Consider the following 19671-nt stretch of genomic DNA (forward strand, 5'->3'; position numbering starts at 1 on the left):
TCTACAAATAACCGATAATAAATTCCAAAAAACATAGCAAGATAACAATGAGTAAAAATCAGCCAGATGCCTTTCATAAACAGCAGTCTTCTTACAATTAAAGGGACATAAAGCAAACATTTGTGCATGCTCAATCTGAATCATGAAAGAAACATTTTGGGTTCCATGTCCCTTTAACATACAAATATGTTGTTGTTTTTTTTAGTTTATCCCACCAAATACAACTATCTCTGAAAACAAAATAAAAGTTAACCATTTAGGCTAAGCTTCCACATCCTTATGCGTAAGTGTATTTGCGGTTTTGGAGATAATGTTATGTCCTTTTTTGGAAGAGGCATTAAAACAGAATCATGCAGCAGTAAAGAACTTTAGCGCATATTTTCCTATTAATTTGTCACAATTGTTTATTCATGCAAAGGTAAAACAAAAATAATAAGCAAACAATATGAACATTGAATAAAAATGTTTATTTAAAAGGATAACAGACAAAAACAAACATTTTCCTCAAAATAAATCTACTTTGCAGATTATGCATTCAAAGTACCAGTTATCTAAAGAACTAGCTGTTCTGAAAACAATATTGTAAATATAAAAAAGGGAAGAGTATACGTTATCCATTCAGACCCATAAATAGAAAAAAAAATTTGTAATATAGATTTCAAAACTGGCTATATGAAGGTTTTTTTAAAATGTTTGTCCAACCAATTTAACTAAAGAAAAAAATAGCCTGAAAACATTTAAATTTGCAAGGGGTCGTAGAGCATATGTATGTATATATATATATATATATATATATATATATATATATATATATTACTGTCTGGCTCCTAAATATTCTTACTGGCTCCTAAATTTTAAACAGATTTGTCAACCCGATAGATAGATATCTAACAGGTTTACATTAAAACAAAGAACACTACATAATTAAATAATAAAAATTATAAAACTACATTGTTCCGATGTAGACAAATTAACCCCGTCATCAAAAGGTTAAAGGCGGTAATATATGTATATATCTCCTCTATAAGAAAGATCTAATCTGAGCAGACACCGAGCAAGAATTAGCCCTGTAATAAACATTGTGGTAAACACACTAAGGTCTATGCAAATCTAGATCTTAGTGTTTCACAAGAAGAAATTTGGCTCTGAAAAGAGCCGAATGCCACAAGTGGACCCTCTCTTCTGCATTTGGCAGCCAACGAAACTACCAAATTGCTACGAGTATGTCTGTAATTGGCTGAAAACCTTTAATGTGCTAAGGCTCTCAAGTGCAACTTCAGCAATGTGTTTAACCTCTTTGTAGGGGACAAATTAGGGCGTTTTATTTTTGAGTTAGGTTTCCCTTTTTACATAGCCGTCTTAATAGAAGGGTTATATTGAAGGGACAGTCAAGTCCAAAATAAACTTTCATGATTCAGATAGGGCATGTCATTTTAAACAACTTTCCAATTTACTTTTATCCCCAATTTGCTTTGTTCTCTTGGTATTCTTAGTTCAAAGCCAGGAGGTTCATATGCTAATTTCTTAGAACTAGAAGGCCGCCTCTTATCTGAATGCCTTTTTACCGTTTTTCACCACTAGTATTTTGTTAGACCAAAATTCAGATTTTTGTTCCTACATATTTCAGCTCCACAAAAGGGTGTTAAATTCTTTGTCAAGGTTTTATTCCTGTACCAATGCAGATGAGGATACAGCTGTGAGCCAATCAGGCATAAGCATACATGCATATGCTCCAATCACTAACGTTATCCTCATCTGGAGCAAGAGTATGATTTTGACTAAATAAGTAATTTGTTTAAAAATAAAACGCTCTAACTTTTTTTTTTTACACTACAATATCTCTAAGAGAGGATAAGCTAAAATCCTGAAGATATCGTTCCTTTTCTAATACAGCAAAACAACTTTTCATAAATTGTAACACAAAAATTCTATGATGTTCTCTCAAGTAGATTATCGGTAATCCAGGACAAATACCGCTCTGTATATTACATAGAACTGTAATTAACCACTATTAATAATAAAAAAAAATCCATACACTCACAGTTCAAGACACGTCAGAGTGTGAACCATTTGTTCTCTAGATAACTATTTGCAACTGTCTGCGGTACCTCTGCTCACCTCCCAACATTTACAAGTTTCACTACGGGTCGGAGGTCTAGCGGTCCAGGGGGAGGAGCCGAGTGACCTAGTACTGGAATGAAGGCGGAGCTGGGAATTTCTGGTGCATTTCAGCAGTTGCAGGTTTCACTTTGTGAAACGGGGATATAAAAAGTATAAGGAGGAACACAGGTTCCAAAAACTGAACCAATCCATCAAAAATTGGGAGCTCTGCTCCTGGCAAATAAGGAACTGAAAGATCAAATAATATTAACTAAATGTGAGGTCCCTGCATACAACACAAATTCAACTCCACAGACAGAGAACCTTTTTTTACCACTAGAAACTACTACGGTTTTATAAACATTTATGCGCTTGCAACATCTGGAGCCTCCTTAGCATCTTCCTGCTTCTTGTCCTTTATTTCCTTGGAATCATCTTGCGCCTCATCGTCCTTTGAAGCATCTTGCGGCACGTTGTCGTTTTTACCCTCTGGCGGCACGTTGTCGTTTTTAGCCTCTGGCGGCACGTTGTCGTTTTTAGCCTCTGGCGGCACGTTGTCGTTTTTAGCCTCTGGCGGCACGTTGTCGTTTTTAGCCTCTGGCGGCTTCTCATCCTTTGTTGGATCCTTTTGTGGCTGTTCTGCACCACTGCTCTTCACCACTTCCTGCAGATTGTACTTTCTGAAGAGCATATAGTCCTTCACAACACTCAGACAGCAGACATTCTTAATGATTTCCACTACAATGGTGTATTCCGGATTGCTCAGGTCAACTTTGTTCTCAGGATTCTGGTTTCCAACAATTCCTGAAAGTAAACAATAAAACATGTGGACAATTCAATTGCAATCGTTTTTTTGCCTTTAATATAAAAAGACAGCATTTTCAAAATTCAATAGTTTTTATTTTTTTAAAAAAATAAAAAATGTTCCAGCTAGGAAATAACCCAACATTCACTTGCACATTCTTATCCCTCTGCCCCCACCCCAATAGGGCTGTGTGAGTTGTACTTAACCCCTCACAGACTCTAGAATACAAAAACTAACAGCACCATCAGCGTTTCAGCATTTTATTTAGATTTGTTACATAACACAGAGCTATGTATGTCTGCGACGTTTCAGGAGGTTAGCCCTTAATCATGCATGATTAAGGGATAACCTCCTGAAACGTAGCAGACATAGATCTGTGTTATACGAGAAGAAGCTAAATAAAATGCTGAAAAGCTGATGGTGCTGTGGGTTTTTGTATTCTACACACATGAAATAGCAGTGTCAAGCTGTGAAAAACTGTCAAAATGCATTGAGATAATAAGCGGCCTTCAAGGGTTTAGAAATTAGCCTACAAGCCTACCTAGGTTTAGCTTTCAACAAAGAATACCAAGAGAAAAAAAGCAAAATTTGATGATGAAAGTAAATTGGAAAGTTGTTTAAAATGGCATGGCCTGAGTCATGAAAGTTTAATTTTGACTAGAATGTCCCTTTAACAGCCAATAAGCACTAGCACAAAATACCTACTAGTCAACAGACAGGAACGACACAAATTATATTGTTGCAATAGTCTACATTTAAAGAAACATGGAACCCAGAATATTTTGTTCATGATCCAGACAGCATACATTTTAAACAACTTTCCAGTTTATTTCTGTTATCAAATTTTGCTTCATTCTCTTGGTATCCATTGTCAAAGGAGCTAGCTGAACACATTAGATGAGCCAATAACAAGGTGTCTGTGCATAGCCACCAATCAGCAGCTAGCTCCCAGTAATGCATTGCTGCTCCTGAGCCCACCTAGGTATGCTTTTAAACAAAGGATACCAAGAGAATGAAGCAAATTAGATAAAAGAAGTAAATTGAAACATTGTTTAAAACTGCAAGCTCTGTCTGAATCATGAACGTTTATTTTTGACTTTACTGTTTTTTTAAGTGCATTTATAGGTGTATTTTTTTATTTTTTTTAAATCACACCAATAGACTTGCTTGACACAGAGGTGCTACAAACCTTCAAATTTTTAAAGAGAGCAATATCTGTGAAGCGCAATATATGGATGTATATAAGTTGATTAAAGAAATAACCGTAACAATTACGTTTCTATAAAGTAATGTGTGTCAACATGCTGAAACCTATGTATCCTATACCTAATCTCTTCTGCTGAGGTCAATTAGGGACATAGGACATGTGCAAACAATGACTGTGTGACTTATACCAATGTTAAAATCATTTTTTCAGGGTGTAAAGACCCTTTAACATTGCTCTGTTCCAGCACCTCCACACAGGTATTGTATCATGTACCCTGAATCTGTTCCTAATTGTTCTTAGCAGAAGAGATGAGATAAGGAAATCTAGGTTTCAGCATAGTGACGCCCATCATTTTATATGGAACACTGTGATTGTAAAATAAAATATTTAAAAAGGCCCTTTTTAAAAAAAAAAAAATTAACATTGGAGACCCTGTACTAGTATGTGTTTAACCCCCCAGCAGAGGTTAAACACACAGCAGAAGTACTGCTCAGGACCATCAAAGCACATCTGAGTTGTATGACTAGCGCTGATGATTAAAGTGAAAGTAAAGTATCCACAACCTCTATGCCGCACCGAAAAATACATCTTAAAATATGTTAAGTTTAATTCATCAGTTTTTTAAAAGCTCTATTTTTAATCACATTTATTTACCTTTCAAGCCGCAACACTATAATCGCTGTTCCTCCACCCGCCTCCAGAAAAAAAAATAATTGTCTTTTGTGATGACTAATATCGCTATACCTAATTTTATTGGTCCCCCAGTGGCATCTGAAAATCTTCCAATTACGCCCCTACCCATTGCGCATGCGTCTCTCATTGAATTTACTCCCTGTATAGAAGCGCGTTCATGAGACACGCATGCATATTGACCTCAACAGGGAAACCCAGCTAATTGCGTTGCGTAGAGCGTGGAAATGTTAATTCTCGAGAGCGAGCATGGATAATGACGTATAGAGCGGGTGGGACTGCTCTTACGTGTAGCATTACAAAAAAACAGGAAATGAGCGGCGGGCAGAGGAACCTATAAGACGGTATGAATGATAAAAGGTTAAAATTTTGAAAATAATAACGAATTTAAAAAAAATAAGTTAGCGACTACATATAATGTTAGTAAGTGAATCCATGGCATTAATACAGTACATGAAAATTTACTTTCACCTTAAATCATCAGCAGTTTCCTCTCGAGACATGCAATGCTCTGCAGGTCCCGAGCGGTACATTTTCTGTGTGTTTAACCCCTTTTTTTGCAGGAGGTAAAACACACAGTAATGCAGGGTCAATAGTCTTAAAATGACATCCTCTAATGAATTAGAGTATGCAAATTATTATTATGGCCTTTTAAATTTAAAACAAAAAAAACTTGCAATATACTTCCGTAATTTATTTAGTCTAAAATACAATTGCAACAGCACAGCTTAGTTTAAAATGCACCAAAGGTCCTTTTATTGAGGTGTTACATACACATATAAAGCTACTTATCAGGCTACACCAAGTGCAGCCCAAAAATTCTCTATGTGCTCGTAACATCTCAATAAATGGTGTTGGTGCATTTTAAACTAAGAGGCGCTGTCGCAATTGCATTTTATACAGCGTTGGAGGATTAGCAGAGACCCAGAATCAATGTGCACACTACAGTTAGAAGGACTGAATGCTGACTATTGTGTGTCTTGGTATTATTTATGTTGTCCCCTTTTTCTGAAGTAAAACTCTAAAAATTGTGGGATTTCCAGTTCTGAGATTTGTAAATTCATATTGCAGATTTCATAAGCATAACCCTGCTAAATATCTATCCCTGATTGGCCTCATCAGGGGTGATAAGATATTGTAAGTTTAGCTAACAAAATGTCAGTTGCTCACTGTGTTTAATTTACTGACATATCCAGATTGACCTCTAGTCTTATCTCAGTTATCCTTATTTCATCTACATTTATTGTATACACATATAGCACTGCAAAACATGTTGCCGCAGTGCTAATAAAATTTAACTTGAACCCATAAAGTAATGGCTATAACATTACACTACAGGGAGTGCAGAATTATTAGGCAAATGAGTATTTTGACCACATCATCCTCTTTATGCATGTTGTCTTACTCCAAGCTGTATAGGCTCGAAAGCCTACTACCAATTAAGCATATTAGGTGATGTGCATCTCTGTAATGAGAAGGGGTGTGGTCTAATGACATCAACACCCTATATCAGGTGTGCATAATTATTAGGCAACTTCCTTTCCTTTGGCAAAATGGGTCAAAAGAAGGACTTGACAGGCTCAGAAAAGTAAAAAATAGTGAGATATCTTGCAGAGGGATGCAGCACTCTTAAAATTGCAAAGCTTCTGAAGCGTGATCATCGAACAATCAAGCGTTTCATTCAAAATAGTCAACAGGGTCGCAAGAAGCGTGTGGAAAAACCAAGGCGCAAAATAACTGCCCATGAACTGAGAAAAGTCAAGCGTGCAGCTGCCAAGATGCCACTTGCCACCAGTTTGGCCATATTTCAGAGCTGCAACATCACTGGAGTGCCCAAAAGCACAAGGTGTGCAATACTCAGACATGGCCAAGGTAAGAAAGGCTGAAAGACGATCACCACTGAACAAGACACACAAGCTGAAACGTCAAGACTGGGCCAAGAAATATCTCAAGACTGATTTTTCTAAGGTTTTATGGACTGATGAAATGAGAGTGAGTCTTGATGGGCCAGATGGATGGGCCCGTGGCTGGATTGGTAAAGGGCAGAGAGCTCTAGTCCGACTCAGATGCCAGCAAGGTGGAGGTGGAGTACTGGTTTGGGCTGGTGTCATCAAAGATGAGCTTGTGGGGCCTTTTCGGGTTGAGGATGGAGTCAAGCTCAACTCCCAGTCCTACTGCCAGTTTCTGGAAGACACCTTCTTCAAGCAGTGGTACAGGAAGAAGTCTGCATCCTTCAAGAAAAACATGATTTTCATGCAGGACAATGCTCCATCACACGCGTCCAAGTACTCCACAGCGTGGCTGGCAAGAAAGGGTATAAAAGAAGAAAATCTAATGACATGGCCTCCTTGTTCACCTGATCTGAACCCCATTGAGAACCTGTGGTCCATTATCAAATGTGAGATTTACAAGGAGGGATAACAGTACACCTCTCTGAACAGTGTCTGGGAGGCTGTGGTTGCTGCTGCACGCAATGTTGATGGTGAACAGATCAAAACACTGACAGAATCCATGGATGGCAGGCTTTTGAGTGTCCTTGCAAAGAAAGGTGGCTATATTGGTCACTGATTTGTTTTTGTTTTGTTTTTGAATGTCAGAAATGTATATTTGTGAATGTAGAGATGTTATATTGGTTTCACTGGTAAAAATAAATAATTGAAATGGGTATATATTTGTTTTTTGTTAAGTTGCCTAATAATTATGCACAGTAATAGTCACCTGCACACACAGATATCCCCCTAAAATAGCTAAAACTAAAAACAAACTAAAAACTGCTTTCAAAACTATTCAGCTTTGATATTAATGAGTTTTTTGGGTTCATTGAGAACATGGTTGTTGTTCAATAATAAAATGAATCCTCAAAAATACAACTTGCCTAATAATTCTGCACTCCCTGTAATATATTAGCCAGTGATTGGATACATTGAACGTTTTACTCCATATATAAGCCCAATACCTGTTTTTGTTGGCATTGCTGCAAAACATTTCCCCATCACTCATCGTGAAATGATGGTGCTGTTTAAGTAAATGTAACACAACACTGTTAAAAGAAACCTGATGGGAACCGTACCGGCCAGGTCTTTGATGACTTCATCCCTGTTCATGTGATTGTTGTTACGTGCTTTGTATACAATTTGGAAGGTTCCCTTGTTTGGAGTTTTAAACCACGGCTCAAAGAAGGTTTCTGCGTATTTCTTGAGATCCTCAGGGAAAGCCTTACAGGTACCAGAGACCGGCAACATACGGAGAATGACTCGCGTCTTCTTTTTTTTGGTTGTGTAAATATCTTTTAGAATGTGATGCACCAACTTCTCAGGATCTGAAAACAGAAAATATATACACTAATTTTAACTAAAGGACTTATGGTTAGGCAGATAAAGACTTAAGACCAATAAATACAGCATAATCAACAAATGCATGATAAAAATACAGTGAAATAACTGTAGTAGTTTATTTTTTTCTTGCAATTTTCAAAAGTTATGTCTATTTCCACTCCTGTATCATGTGACAGCCATCAGCCAATCACAAATGCATATACGTATATTCTGTGAATTCTCGCACATGCTCAGTAGGAGCTGATGACTCAAAAAGTGTAAATATAAAAAGACTGTGCACATTTTGTTAATGGAAGAAAATTGGAAAGTTGTTTAAAATTACTGCTCTATCTGAATCATAAAAGTTTAATTCTCAGTGTTTAAAAGGGATTGTAACATAGAATGTTTAATTATACATAATACAACAACTTTGAAATATACTTTCCTTTTGCTCATTTATCTTGTAATGTAATTCTGAAAAGTAAGAATTTTCCAATAGAACTAATAGTGTGCATGGCAGGTTTTTATAAGTCTAAGCTTGCTTTAGCAGAGATAAGAACTGCAAACCATGTCTGGCTGTGTCTTGACCAGCAGTCTGGATTGACTTCTCCAAATTAGGCAAATTGAAAAAAACAATTGCAGCAAACAAAATGTGAACCTTTAAAAAAAAAAAAAAAAATTAACATTCACTGCATTACTGAAATAAAAATCTTGATGCCCATTTAATGGAACATTAAAGTGAATGTAAATTTTGATGCAAAAGTGCCTGTTTTTTTAAAAATTTGATTAAAAACAGGGGAAATTTAATTCATCAAAATTTACATTTCTGACGTCAGATATTATGGATAGATCATCCTCCAAACACGGCTCTCTCCCCCCCCCGGGGGAATCAGTGTCTGATTCAACGCCGTGATTGGAGGAAGCCGGATCCTTCATTTCAGACCCAGGAAGAGGCTTTGCGACAGGCGGAGAAAGCTGGAGCTGCTGTCAAGATTAAAAGGTAAGTTTTTTTCACAAAGAGTGAAATGTAAATTTTGATGAATTAAAGTGCCCCTGTTTTTAATCGAATTTTTAAAAACCGGGCACTTTAGAATCAAAACGTACAAAAAAAAAAATCTTAGCAATATATTTTCATTATTAATTTTGGTTACGTTTCCTGACATTTAACTCTGAATATTGTGGCTTTCCACTGACTTAAACAAGGCTGAAGTGAACTCAAGAGACTTCTGAACCCTGGACTAACAACATGCTACATAGTGATTGCTTGATCAGCACAGGAGCTCATTTAAATCTGTCCCTGACAAAGAGATAAGATAAACATAATCAATGTATATTCCTGTACTTCAGCACAATACAAAATTGCACTTTTAAATGCTTTTGAAACATTTATTTTGTATTCAGATTTTAGACAATGGAGGGTGAAATTATTGATAAATAAATACTATGTGTATATAAAAATGTCTGTATTGTGTATATGCGTTTATCATCTGCAAGTACCAATTCATAATATAGTGAATAGTTAAAGGACCAGTAGATTTGCTTAAACAAATGCATGATAACAAAACACAATAAAATAGCCCTTAGTCTGAACTTCAAATGAGAATTAAAAAATGTTTCTGACAATTTTCAGTTATGTCTATTTCCACTCCTCTTTTATCATGTGACAGCCATCAGCCAATCACAAATGAAAATAGGTACAGTGGGTATTGAAAAGAATCACCCCCTTGAAAATAATCACATGTTGTTACTTTGCAGCCTGAAATAAAGACAGACACAGTTTTTGTTTATCCAGTTGTAATTACTCAGTGCAATTTATAGCATCCAAGTGTAAGATATAACACAACATGTCAGACAAATATAAAGACAATTCAAAAACAGAATCACTGAGTTGGAAAAAAGGATCACCCCCTTGTGCCAGTATTTTGTTGAACCACCTTTTGCTTTAATTACAGCCTTTAGTCTGTTGGGATTTGTCTCTACTAACTTTGCACATCTAGACTGTTTGCCCACTCTTTGCAGAATTGCTCCAGTTCAGTTACATTTGATGGTGACCGTTTGTGGACTGCGGTCTTCAAGTCAATGCCACAGATATTCAATGGGGTTTAAGTCTGGGCTCTGACTAGGACATTCACCCTTTTCTCCTTCAAACACTGTGTGGTCATTTTTGCTGTGTGCTTTGGGTCATTGTCATGTTGGAAGATAAACCTTCTTCCCATTGACAACTTCCTTGCAGAAGACAGCAGATTTTCTCAAGAATTTGACGGTATTTTGTCCCATCCATTATTCCTTCTATCCTGACAAGTGCTCCAGTTACTGCTACAGAGAAACACCCCAATAACAGGATATTACCACCTCTATGCTTTACTGTAGGTATGGTGTTATTTGGATGGTGAGCTGTATTGGATTTCCTCCAGTCATATAGTTTGTTGTTGAGGCCAAATAATTAAATTTTAGTCTCATCTGACCATAACACCTTTTTCCATGTTGCCTCAGAATCTCCTAGGTGTGTTATGGCAAAGCTGAGTCGTGACTGCATTTGGCCTTTCTTCAGGAGTGGCTTTTTTCTTGTAACCCTCCCATACAAGCCACATTTGTGGAGAATTTGCAATATTGTTGTCACATGCACACAATGACCACTCTTTGTCATAAATTTCTGCAACTGCATCAGAGTTTCTGTTGGCCTCTTGGTAGCCTCTCTGACCAGTTTCCTCCTGACTCTTTCATCCAGTTTGGAGCGACGTCCTGACCCAGAGAGGGTCTGTGTTGTACCAAATATCTCCCATTTCTTAATAATAGACTTCACTGTGCTTCTAGGCTTTGATAAAGCCTTTGATATTTTCTTGTATCCATCTCCGGACTTGTGCTTGTCCACAACATTATTTCAGATCTTTTGACAGTGCCTTGCCACCCATAGTTGGTGGTTTCCTTTAATTGCACTACCAGGGACTGAGATGCTCCAGGAAAGGTCTTTTCATGCTGAGCTAATCAATATGCCCACAGTTGAAGGTCAAATTGCTTTGTGTGTGCCATTAAGGTGATTAGCTACACCTGATTGAGTTTACAAGTAATTTTAGGAGGGGGTGATCCTTTTTCAAACTCAGTGATTCTGTTTTTGAATTGTCTTTATTTTTGCCTGACATGTTGGCGTTCTATCTTTCACTTGGATGTTATAAGTTGCACTGAGTAATTACAACTGGATAAACACAAACGGTGTGTCTTTATTTCAGGCAGCAAAGCAACAAAAATGTGATTATTTGCAAGGATGGTGATTCTCTTCAATACCCACTGTATATTCTGTGAATTCTTGCACATGCTCAGTAGGAGCTGGTGACTCGAAAACTCTATCTGAATCATGGAACTTTAATTTTGACTTGAGTGTCCCTTTAAACAGCTGTTGTCTGCAGTTTATCATTTTCAGAGGCACTAAAGCAGAACATGCTGCGATCTGAGATGTCTGTAGAAAATTCAGCATGTCTGTAGAAAGAGCGGGACACATGCAAGAGCTGTTAGTGCTTTCGCTTTGCAGTGCTGCTACAGATGAGGCTGTTCTCTTCAAACAGTAATGTGTGTTCTGACTGCACTGTGTAAGTTTTCATCAACAGTGCAGTCAGAGCAAAGCGCTGTTTAAAGGGAATAGTCAACTATAGAGCAGCACTGCGAAACGGCAGAGCATTGATAGATTGGCTCTTCTAGCTTTTTAACTCTGCAGACTTGACTATAATTGTGATGTAAGACCAAGAGCAAAAGAAACACATTTATTCTAGACGTTTTAAAAACTTTTTTTTTTCCCAAACAGCTAATTTGCAATGTAATTTTATTTTCAACTGCTGCAATATATTTTATAAAACTTTAAAAATCTCTTTATTCTCCATTTAATCCAAACATTGCAATTTAACTGGTGCTTTAGTGTAATCACCTAGTTTAAAGTGAAAGTAAAGTTGGTCCCCTTCGAACACATTAATTTTTTCTACTACCTTAGTATATTATGATCGCTAACTTTATTTTCATAAATGTATCAATAATTAGATGTTTTATTAAAAATCTAAAATTTCCTACCGTATTTATTCCAACTCCTCCCATCCTCTACTTCTTATATTTCTGGGTTCTGACGTATAGAGCGGTCCCAACCCACTCTATACGTAGCTCCAAAGCGCATTCACAGTAGCTATTTGTATTGAGCATGTGCTAATCCGGTACGGCTCCATCTACTGCGAATGCGCTTCTTGACGAAACTGTTTGTGCCCAGAGAAACGGGAGCGCGCTCCTGATATCTTAGTGTATGGCCTTGTATTGCGCATGCGCAAATCCCGTACGGCTCCGTCTACTGCACATGCGCTTCACGGCAAAACTGTTTGTGCCCAGAGAAACTCCTGATATATTAGTGCCTGGCCAAACATTTGCGCATGCGTAGATTAATAAGTAGGCGGGTGACGTGGTTTCACGGCCGCCTAACGGCCAGATTTTCAATTGGCTGTTGACAACACGTGACCCGGAGTGAATTTTTTTATTTATTTACAGGTTGAATTTGGATAGTTTATAAAGTTTTGTAAATAACTTTGATTCCAGCTACATTTAAAAAAAAAAAAAGGATGAATGAAAGTCATATTATTTATGCCCAAAGACTGCTACTGAGGATCGCAAACCAGGTAACTTTACTTTCACTTTAACATTTAATTTTAAAATGACCTGCAGAAAAATGATCACTAAAAAAAAAAAAACTAGGAGACAGCTTTATGCTTCTTAAAGGGACACTGAACCCAAACTTTTCTTTAATGATTCAGATAGAGCATGCAATTTTAAGCAACTTTATAATTTACTCCGATTATCAATTTTTCTTCATTCTCTTGCTATCTTTATTTGAAAAAGAAGGCATCTAAGCTAAGGAGCCAGACGATTTTTGGTTCAGACCCTGGACAGCACTTTTTTATTGATGCTGTCCAATCAGCAAGGACAACCCAGATTGTGAACCAAAAATGGGCCGGCATCTAAACATTCTTGCTTTTTTTTGATAATGGGAATAAATTAGAAAGTTGCTTAAAATTGCTGCTCTATCTGAATCATGAAAGAAAAAAATTGGGTTTAATGTCCCTTTAAATTAAATGTATGTCCCCTGTTCCCGTTTGTTTATTATACAAAATTAAAAAGGGACAGTCAAGAAAAAAAAAATTGTTCATGATTTAAATAGGGCATGTAATTTTAAATTACTTTCCAATTTACTTTTATTACCAATTTTGCTTTGTTCTCTTGGTATTCTTAGTTGAAAGCTAAACCTAGGAGGTTCATATGCTAAATTTCTTAGACCTTGAAAGCCACCTCTAATCTGAAAGCATTTTGACAGTTTTTAACCACTAGAGGGCGTTAGTTCTTGTGTTTCATATAGATAACTGAGCTCAGGCACGTGAAGCTCCTAGGAGGGAGCACTGATTGGCTAAAAATGCAAGTCTGTCAAAAGAACTGAAATAAGGGGGCAGTTTGCAAAGGCTTAGATATAAGGTAATTACAGAGATAAAAAGTGTATTAATATAACTGTGTTGGTTATGCAAAACAGGGGAATGGGTAATAAAGGGATTATCTATCTTTTTAAACAACACAAATTCTGGTGTAGACTGTCCCTCTAAAGGAAGGTATCTGGTTTTACACTTTGTCAATAAACTGGCATCTTTTGTAGGTCCAGTATCACAATATGGGGGTTGCTGGATGTAGGGACAGAGAGGGAAGAAGCAGTGAGTGGAACCTACAAAGGGAACACACCTCAGGTGGTCTGAGAATATAGCTCATTGAAACAAGTGACACAGCTGAAACTTGTGTAATGAGGGAGATGTGTAACATATGGAACTGCAGAGAGCCAAATGGCACGCATTTCACATGCATAATAAAACAAAAATGGCCATCTCTTAGTTGTGTGACAAGTCAGCAACACAGCATTAAAGGGACAGTCTATAACAGAATTTTTATTGTTTAAAAGATAGATAACCTTTTATTATCCATTCCCCAGTTTTGCATAACCAACACGGTTACATTAATACACTTTCCACCTCTGTGATTACCTTGTATCTAAGCTTCCGCAGACTGCCCCCTTATTTCAGTTCTTTTGACAGACGCTCCCATTGGTTGTATTACAATATACACACGCCATAGACTTTTGAGACCTCCCATTGGTTGTATTACAATATACACACACCATAGACTTTTGAGACCTCCCATTGGTTGTATTACAATATACACACACCATAGACTTTTGAGACCTCCCATTGGTTGTATTACAATATACACACGCCATAGACTTTTGAGACCTCCCATTGGTTGTATTACAATATACACACGCCATAGACTTTTGAGACAATCATATATGGGCCTCGATATGACTTTTCGCATTAACGAGTATAAATGATTGAATACATTTTGTCTAAGTTAACTTATTAACAGGTCCCGTTTTGTGCCTTTATGTTCGAACGTGACGGTTCTAACACACACTATTGTGTGATTGGTCCACCTACCGGCCTCCAGGACCAATAAAATTTAGCACATCGGTGGGTGTATTATCATCTTGAACCTTGATTGGTCCCACTATGTTACATACATGTCAGATATAGTTGCACACGGATGCCGATAGTGGCCCAATAAGGTGTATTTGTTTGGTGGGTGTGTTATCATACACACTTGGGATTGGTTATTTGTAGGTATAATTAGAGCAAGGTTTGGAAGGAACATTACAGCCTGATGAAACAGCACACTCGCTGAGAAACAAGTTGCTGTGTTCCTTGAATTTTAATTGGTTTTAAATAAAGTATCTTTTCTATCCACACCTTGCCTTAGTCTCCTGGATATTGGATTTGGTTTTCGAGGTATTTGAGCCTTCCATAGAGGTGAATCCTATAAGTGCACTTGGGTTCCCCATCCTGGATTTGATGACATCTTTGGAGGACGTGTTCCTGTTCAGCTTTATGCCAGTGGATTGAGTCAGCCGAGCGGCTCTGAAGTCTCGGTCCATTGATTATTGCACTAGATGTGCACCTGGGCTTGTGAGTATATCTTACACCTGTACTTGCTATTTGTGCTAGCTTCTACGATATCACACCATTAGGCGCCTCTTCTCTTTCCTATCTTCAGGATTTGTCTTTTGACAGACTAGCATTTTAACCAGTGATGACTCCTAGGTAACAAAACGTGCATGAGCACAATGTTATCTACATGGCACACGTGAACTAACACCCTCTAGTTGCAAAAAACTGTCAAAATGCATTCAGATAAAAGGCGGCCTTTAAGAGCTAAGAAATTAGCATATGAGCCTACCTAATTTAGCTTTCAACTAAGAATACCAAGAGAACAAAGCAAAATTGATAAAAGTAAATTGGAAAATTGTTTAAAATTACAATCCCTATCTCAGTGATGGCTAATCTTGACACCTCTGATGTTTCTGAACTACATATCCCATAATGCTCAACTAGAGTGCAGAGTGCCTAAACATCATGGGAAATCTAGTTTCAAAACATCTGGGGTGCCAAGATCAGCCATCACTGCCCTATCTGAATCACAAAAGTTTATTTTTGAATAGACTGTCCCTTTAACGGTAACCAATGATCTCTTGGTCAACCAGCCAATAGCATGTATGCCTACTAGCCAATCAAATGAGGCCTGAATTAACCTGGCTCCAGATCACAACCTACTATAAATCCACATACAGCCAGTAGAGGTAAGGAGCTTAATGGCTTAAAGTGGTGGCTCTTATCTTCCCCAACAATAAAAGTATATCAGTTAAAAAGCCTTCTGTCATATTCAATTACTTTTATATTTGTCAGCATAGAAATAACTAGTTTATAGACCTCCACGTATAATCAGTTTGCTTCATCTATTTCCAACGGGCTTTAATCAGAACAATTACTACAGTATTGTTCAGAGTAAAAATAAAACCTGTATTCCACGTAAATATAAACACACACAACATCAGGAGTATATAGCATGCCTAATAGAATTATTATACCTATTTTGAGGGTCCTGATAAAAACAACATTGTTGGCTCCACTCTCAATTGACTGGAACCTGCGCAGGTTTTTTTCTATTGAAGAGCGAATCTCATTAACTTCTTTTTTCAGAGCTTCCTCTGCATCTTCCTCACTTTCCGATGTTCCGTCATCCTTCTCAGATAACTGTATGAGAAAATAAATAGACAGTTCTTAGTATCTACTGATCAGAATAGTATAAAATGTTTTAACAATCATTTATTTTGAACTTAAAGGGACAATCAACCCAAAAATTATTATTACATATTTTGCTAAGTTAGTTAACGATTTTTACACGCAACTGTAGCCCAATTTTCAGCTAAATAAACTTTGTCAGTAAATACAATTACTAGTTGCATCTGGCCATTTTGATATGTCCGCCTGACGTTTTCCAAAGCTTGCATTTCAGGATCATGTTGATCCTGCGCGTTCCTGTGTCTCCTGCATGCGCGCCTAACACTTTTTTTAATTTTTTATTATTATTTCACGCAGTTTGGTGAGCGGTCATTATGATGTATTTAGCATAACTTTGTATTTTTACTGACTTCATCTTTTTCTACACCTGAAAAACTGAATTAAATATTTTCAGATGAGCCAAAGTGTACAAAAAGGTACAAGACCTGGAATGACAGAGGCAAACAGTGATCCGGAAACATCTGCCAAAGCACACACAGCTAGCAGACCTTCAGCGCGTTGCTCCATAACTCTGGTGTAGGACGAAGTGACCAGGAAGAGATTGTCCAGCTACGGCTTCTTTTCTCTCTTAGTAGATTGGTTGGGACCCAGAGCCTGCTTTACTGAGTGGCTTGCGCTCTTCAGCTTTCTCTTGTCGGTTAGTCCGAAATCAGGGGGGCTCCTCTCTGTCATTCCAGGTCTTGTACCTTTTTGTACACTTTGGCTCATCTGAAAATATTTAATTTAGTTTATCAGCTGTAGAAAAAGATGAAGTCAGTAAAAATACAAAGGTTATGCTAAATACATCATAATGACCGCTCACCAAACTGCGGGAAATAATAATAATAAAAAAAGTGTTAGGCACGCATGCAGGAGACACAGGAACGCGCAGGATCAACATGATCCTGTAGTGCAAGCTTTGGAAAACGTCAGAGAAGGAGGGGTCAGGCGGACATTTCAAAATGGCCAGATGCAACTAGTAATTGTATTTACTGGCAAACTTTATTTAGCTGAAAATTGGGCTAAAGTTGCATGTAAAAATCATTAATTAACTTATCAAAATAAGTAATAATATTTTTGGGTTGACTGTCCCTTTAATGTAGGTAGAATTACCACTTGACATAAATATTCTACATTGCAGCGCTTACAGAACCGAAATCCTGTCCTATCTGTGTTGGGGCTTTATTTGAACATCTTTAACACATAGTGGGGTGCTGTAATCACGGGAACAAGGAGAACATGCTGGTGTTATATTTATCAGATCACAGAATGTGTTGGTGCTGCATTAAATCTGTGCAATGCCTTGTTCATGTGATGATCAGGGCCTGCAAGTGACAAAGTTAACAAATGTACATACAGATGATGTATATAGATTTACAGTCCATGCAGGGATGTTTCAAGAGGATGTGAAATCAATATAGGGACTGATGGTAAGATAGACACGGTCCATGCAGAGGCTGTTTATATATGTGCGGTCCATACAGGGTTGCTTGTATGAGATGTTCAATCCATGCAGGGGCTATTTATATTGGAAGTACAGTACAGTGAGGTGCTGCTTGTAAAAGAATTAAGATGCTGTTTATAGAGGATGTTCAGACCACGCATGAGCTAAATACAGGGGGGATATGCAGTCCATGCAGGTGCTGTTTATAGGGAATGCACAGTCCACAGAGGATATTTATAGGAGTAGTGAAATCTGCACCGGGGATGTTTATAGAAGATGCAGTCCATGCAAGGGCTGTTTATAGGGATTGACAAGTCCGCACAGGGGCTGTTTACAGGGGATGCCCAGTCCGCACAGGGGCTGCTAACTATTAGGGGATCCACAATCCGCACAGGGGCTGTTTCTAGGGGGATGAGCAGTCTAGTAGGGGCTGTTTCTAGGGGGATGAGCAGTTTAGTAGGGGCTGTTTCTAGGGGGATGAGCAGTTTAGTAGGGGCTGTTTCTAGGGGGATGAGCAGTCTAGTAGGGGCTGTTTCTAGGGGGATGAGCAGTCTAGTAGGGGCTGTTTCTAGGGGGATGAGCAGTCTAGTAGGGGCTGTTTCTAGGGGGATGAGCAGTCTAGTAGGGCCTGTTTCTAGGGGATGAGCAGTCGGCACAGGGGCTGTTTCTAGGGCATGAGCAGTCCGCACAGGGGTTGTTTATAGGGGTCGAGCAGTTCGCACAGGGGTTGTTTATAGGGGTCGAGCAGTTCGCACAGGGGCTGTTTGTAGGGGATAAGCAGTCCGCACAGGGGCTGTTTATAGGAATTGTATGGCATGTGCACTACATGCTAGCGCTTTAGATAAGCGTTGCGCCTGACTCTCTCACCTTCTCTGGCCCATACAACTGATCCCCATACTCATTGAGCAGACTGTACGCTTCTCCTACACACTTCCTCTCGTTCATGTTGCATGTGATAAGGATACCTTGCATGCCCACATCCAGCTGCTTACTCCCCCTGTGCCGCTTGGCACTGCCCACGTATTGAGCCTTTCTCCTCCTCTTGCCACTCTCCTCGCTCATATTGACCAAAAAACACCTTCTGATTCCACTACAACAACTGCACGTCTCTGCCACCCACGTGTCCCGACGGCGTAAAGTTATGACGTAAAAATGACGCGCTGGTGTTACATGAAATTGTGTCCCGCCATAAAGTATTGGTGTTATGGTAAATTCCTTCCCTACAAATATTCATACGTTTTCAGAATATAACCATGCAAATGTTTAATTAAAAAATACGTCTATTTGTAGGCAATATGCGCATGCTCAGTTGTGTCTAATGTAAACTAACTCCATATATCATCATACATTATGCTTAGCGGACAAAATCAGGTTCTGTTATCATATACTTCAAATCGGGTCAGTTGCATTATTATTTTGCTGTATGGCTTAAAAGAGAAAAAAATGACCCACCTGAAATTAGACACTTTTTCGTTTTTCGTTATTCATGGTTCAAAATCTAATGGGGAATTGGGGATTTCTATGTTAAATAAAAACAAAGAAAAATACCCAACCATACCCCTGACTGAGCATAACAAAATAATATCAAAGTTAGGAATCTAACTTGAAAGCACACATTTATTTATCACCACTTTAAAAGACTTAAATCACTTATGATCTACGTACTTAGAAAGACAATGATCATAAATTTCAAAAATTACCAAAAATGTTTAATATATAGAAAAATACAATATCAACAGATTGCAACTGAATGATACAACTAACATGATAATTAATGAAGTATGGCGTGTTCTCACATTTTTTAAAAAAAATACAGCAACTTTCACTGCAAAGAATAAATGTAAACACAATATAATTTAACTAAGTATGTCATTCTGAACTGTATATATAGTAGTATAAGTATATTATTTCAGCTTGTGCACATGCTGAATAGGAGT

The 19671-nt window shown here is 37.8% G+C and overlaps 1 protein-coding gene across 1 annotated transcript; it reads right to left on the bottom strand.

Annotated features, from left to right (window-relative positions):
* Window positions 1-448: 448 nt before the first annotated feature.
* Window positions 449-18866, bottom strand: THUMPD1 (THUMP domain containing 1). The gene is made up of 4 exons (XM_053695190.1): window positions 18602-18866; window positions 16098-16263; window positions 7873-8121; window positions 449-2904 (listed from the first exon to the last, which is right to left on the bottom strand). The coding sequence occupies exons 1-4, from the start codon at window positions 18794-18796 to the stop codon at window positions 2465-2467; spliced, it is 1050 nt and encodes a 349-aa protein (XP_053551165.1). The 5' UTR covers window positions 18797-18866; the 3' UTR covers window positions 449-2464.
* Between the last annotated feature and the right edge of the window lie 805 nt (window positions 18867-19671).

The sequence above is a fragment of the Bombina bombina genome, chromosome 11 (assembly GCF_027579735.1).
Source record: "Bombina bombina isolate aBomBom1 chromosome 11, aBomBom1.pri, whole genome shotgun sequence".
NCBI lineage: Eukaryota > Metazoa > Chordata > Amphibia > Anura > Bombinatoridae > Bombina > Bombina bombina.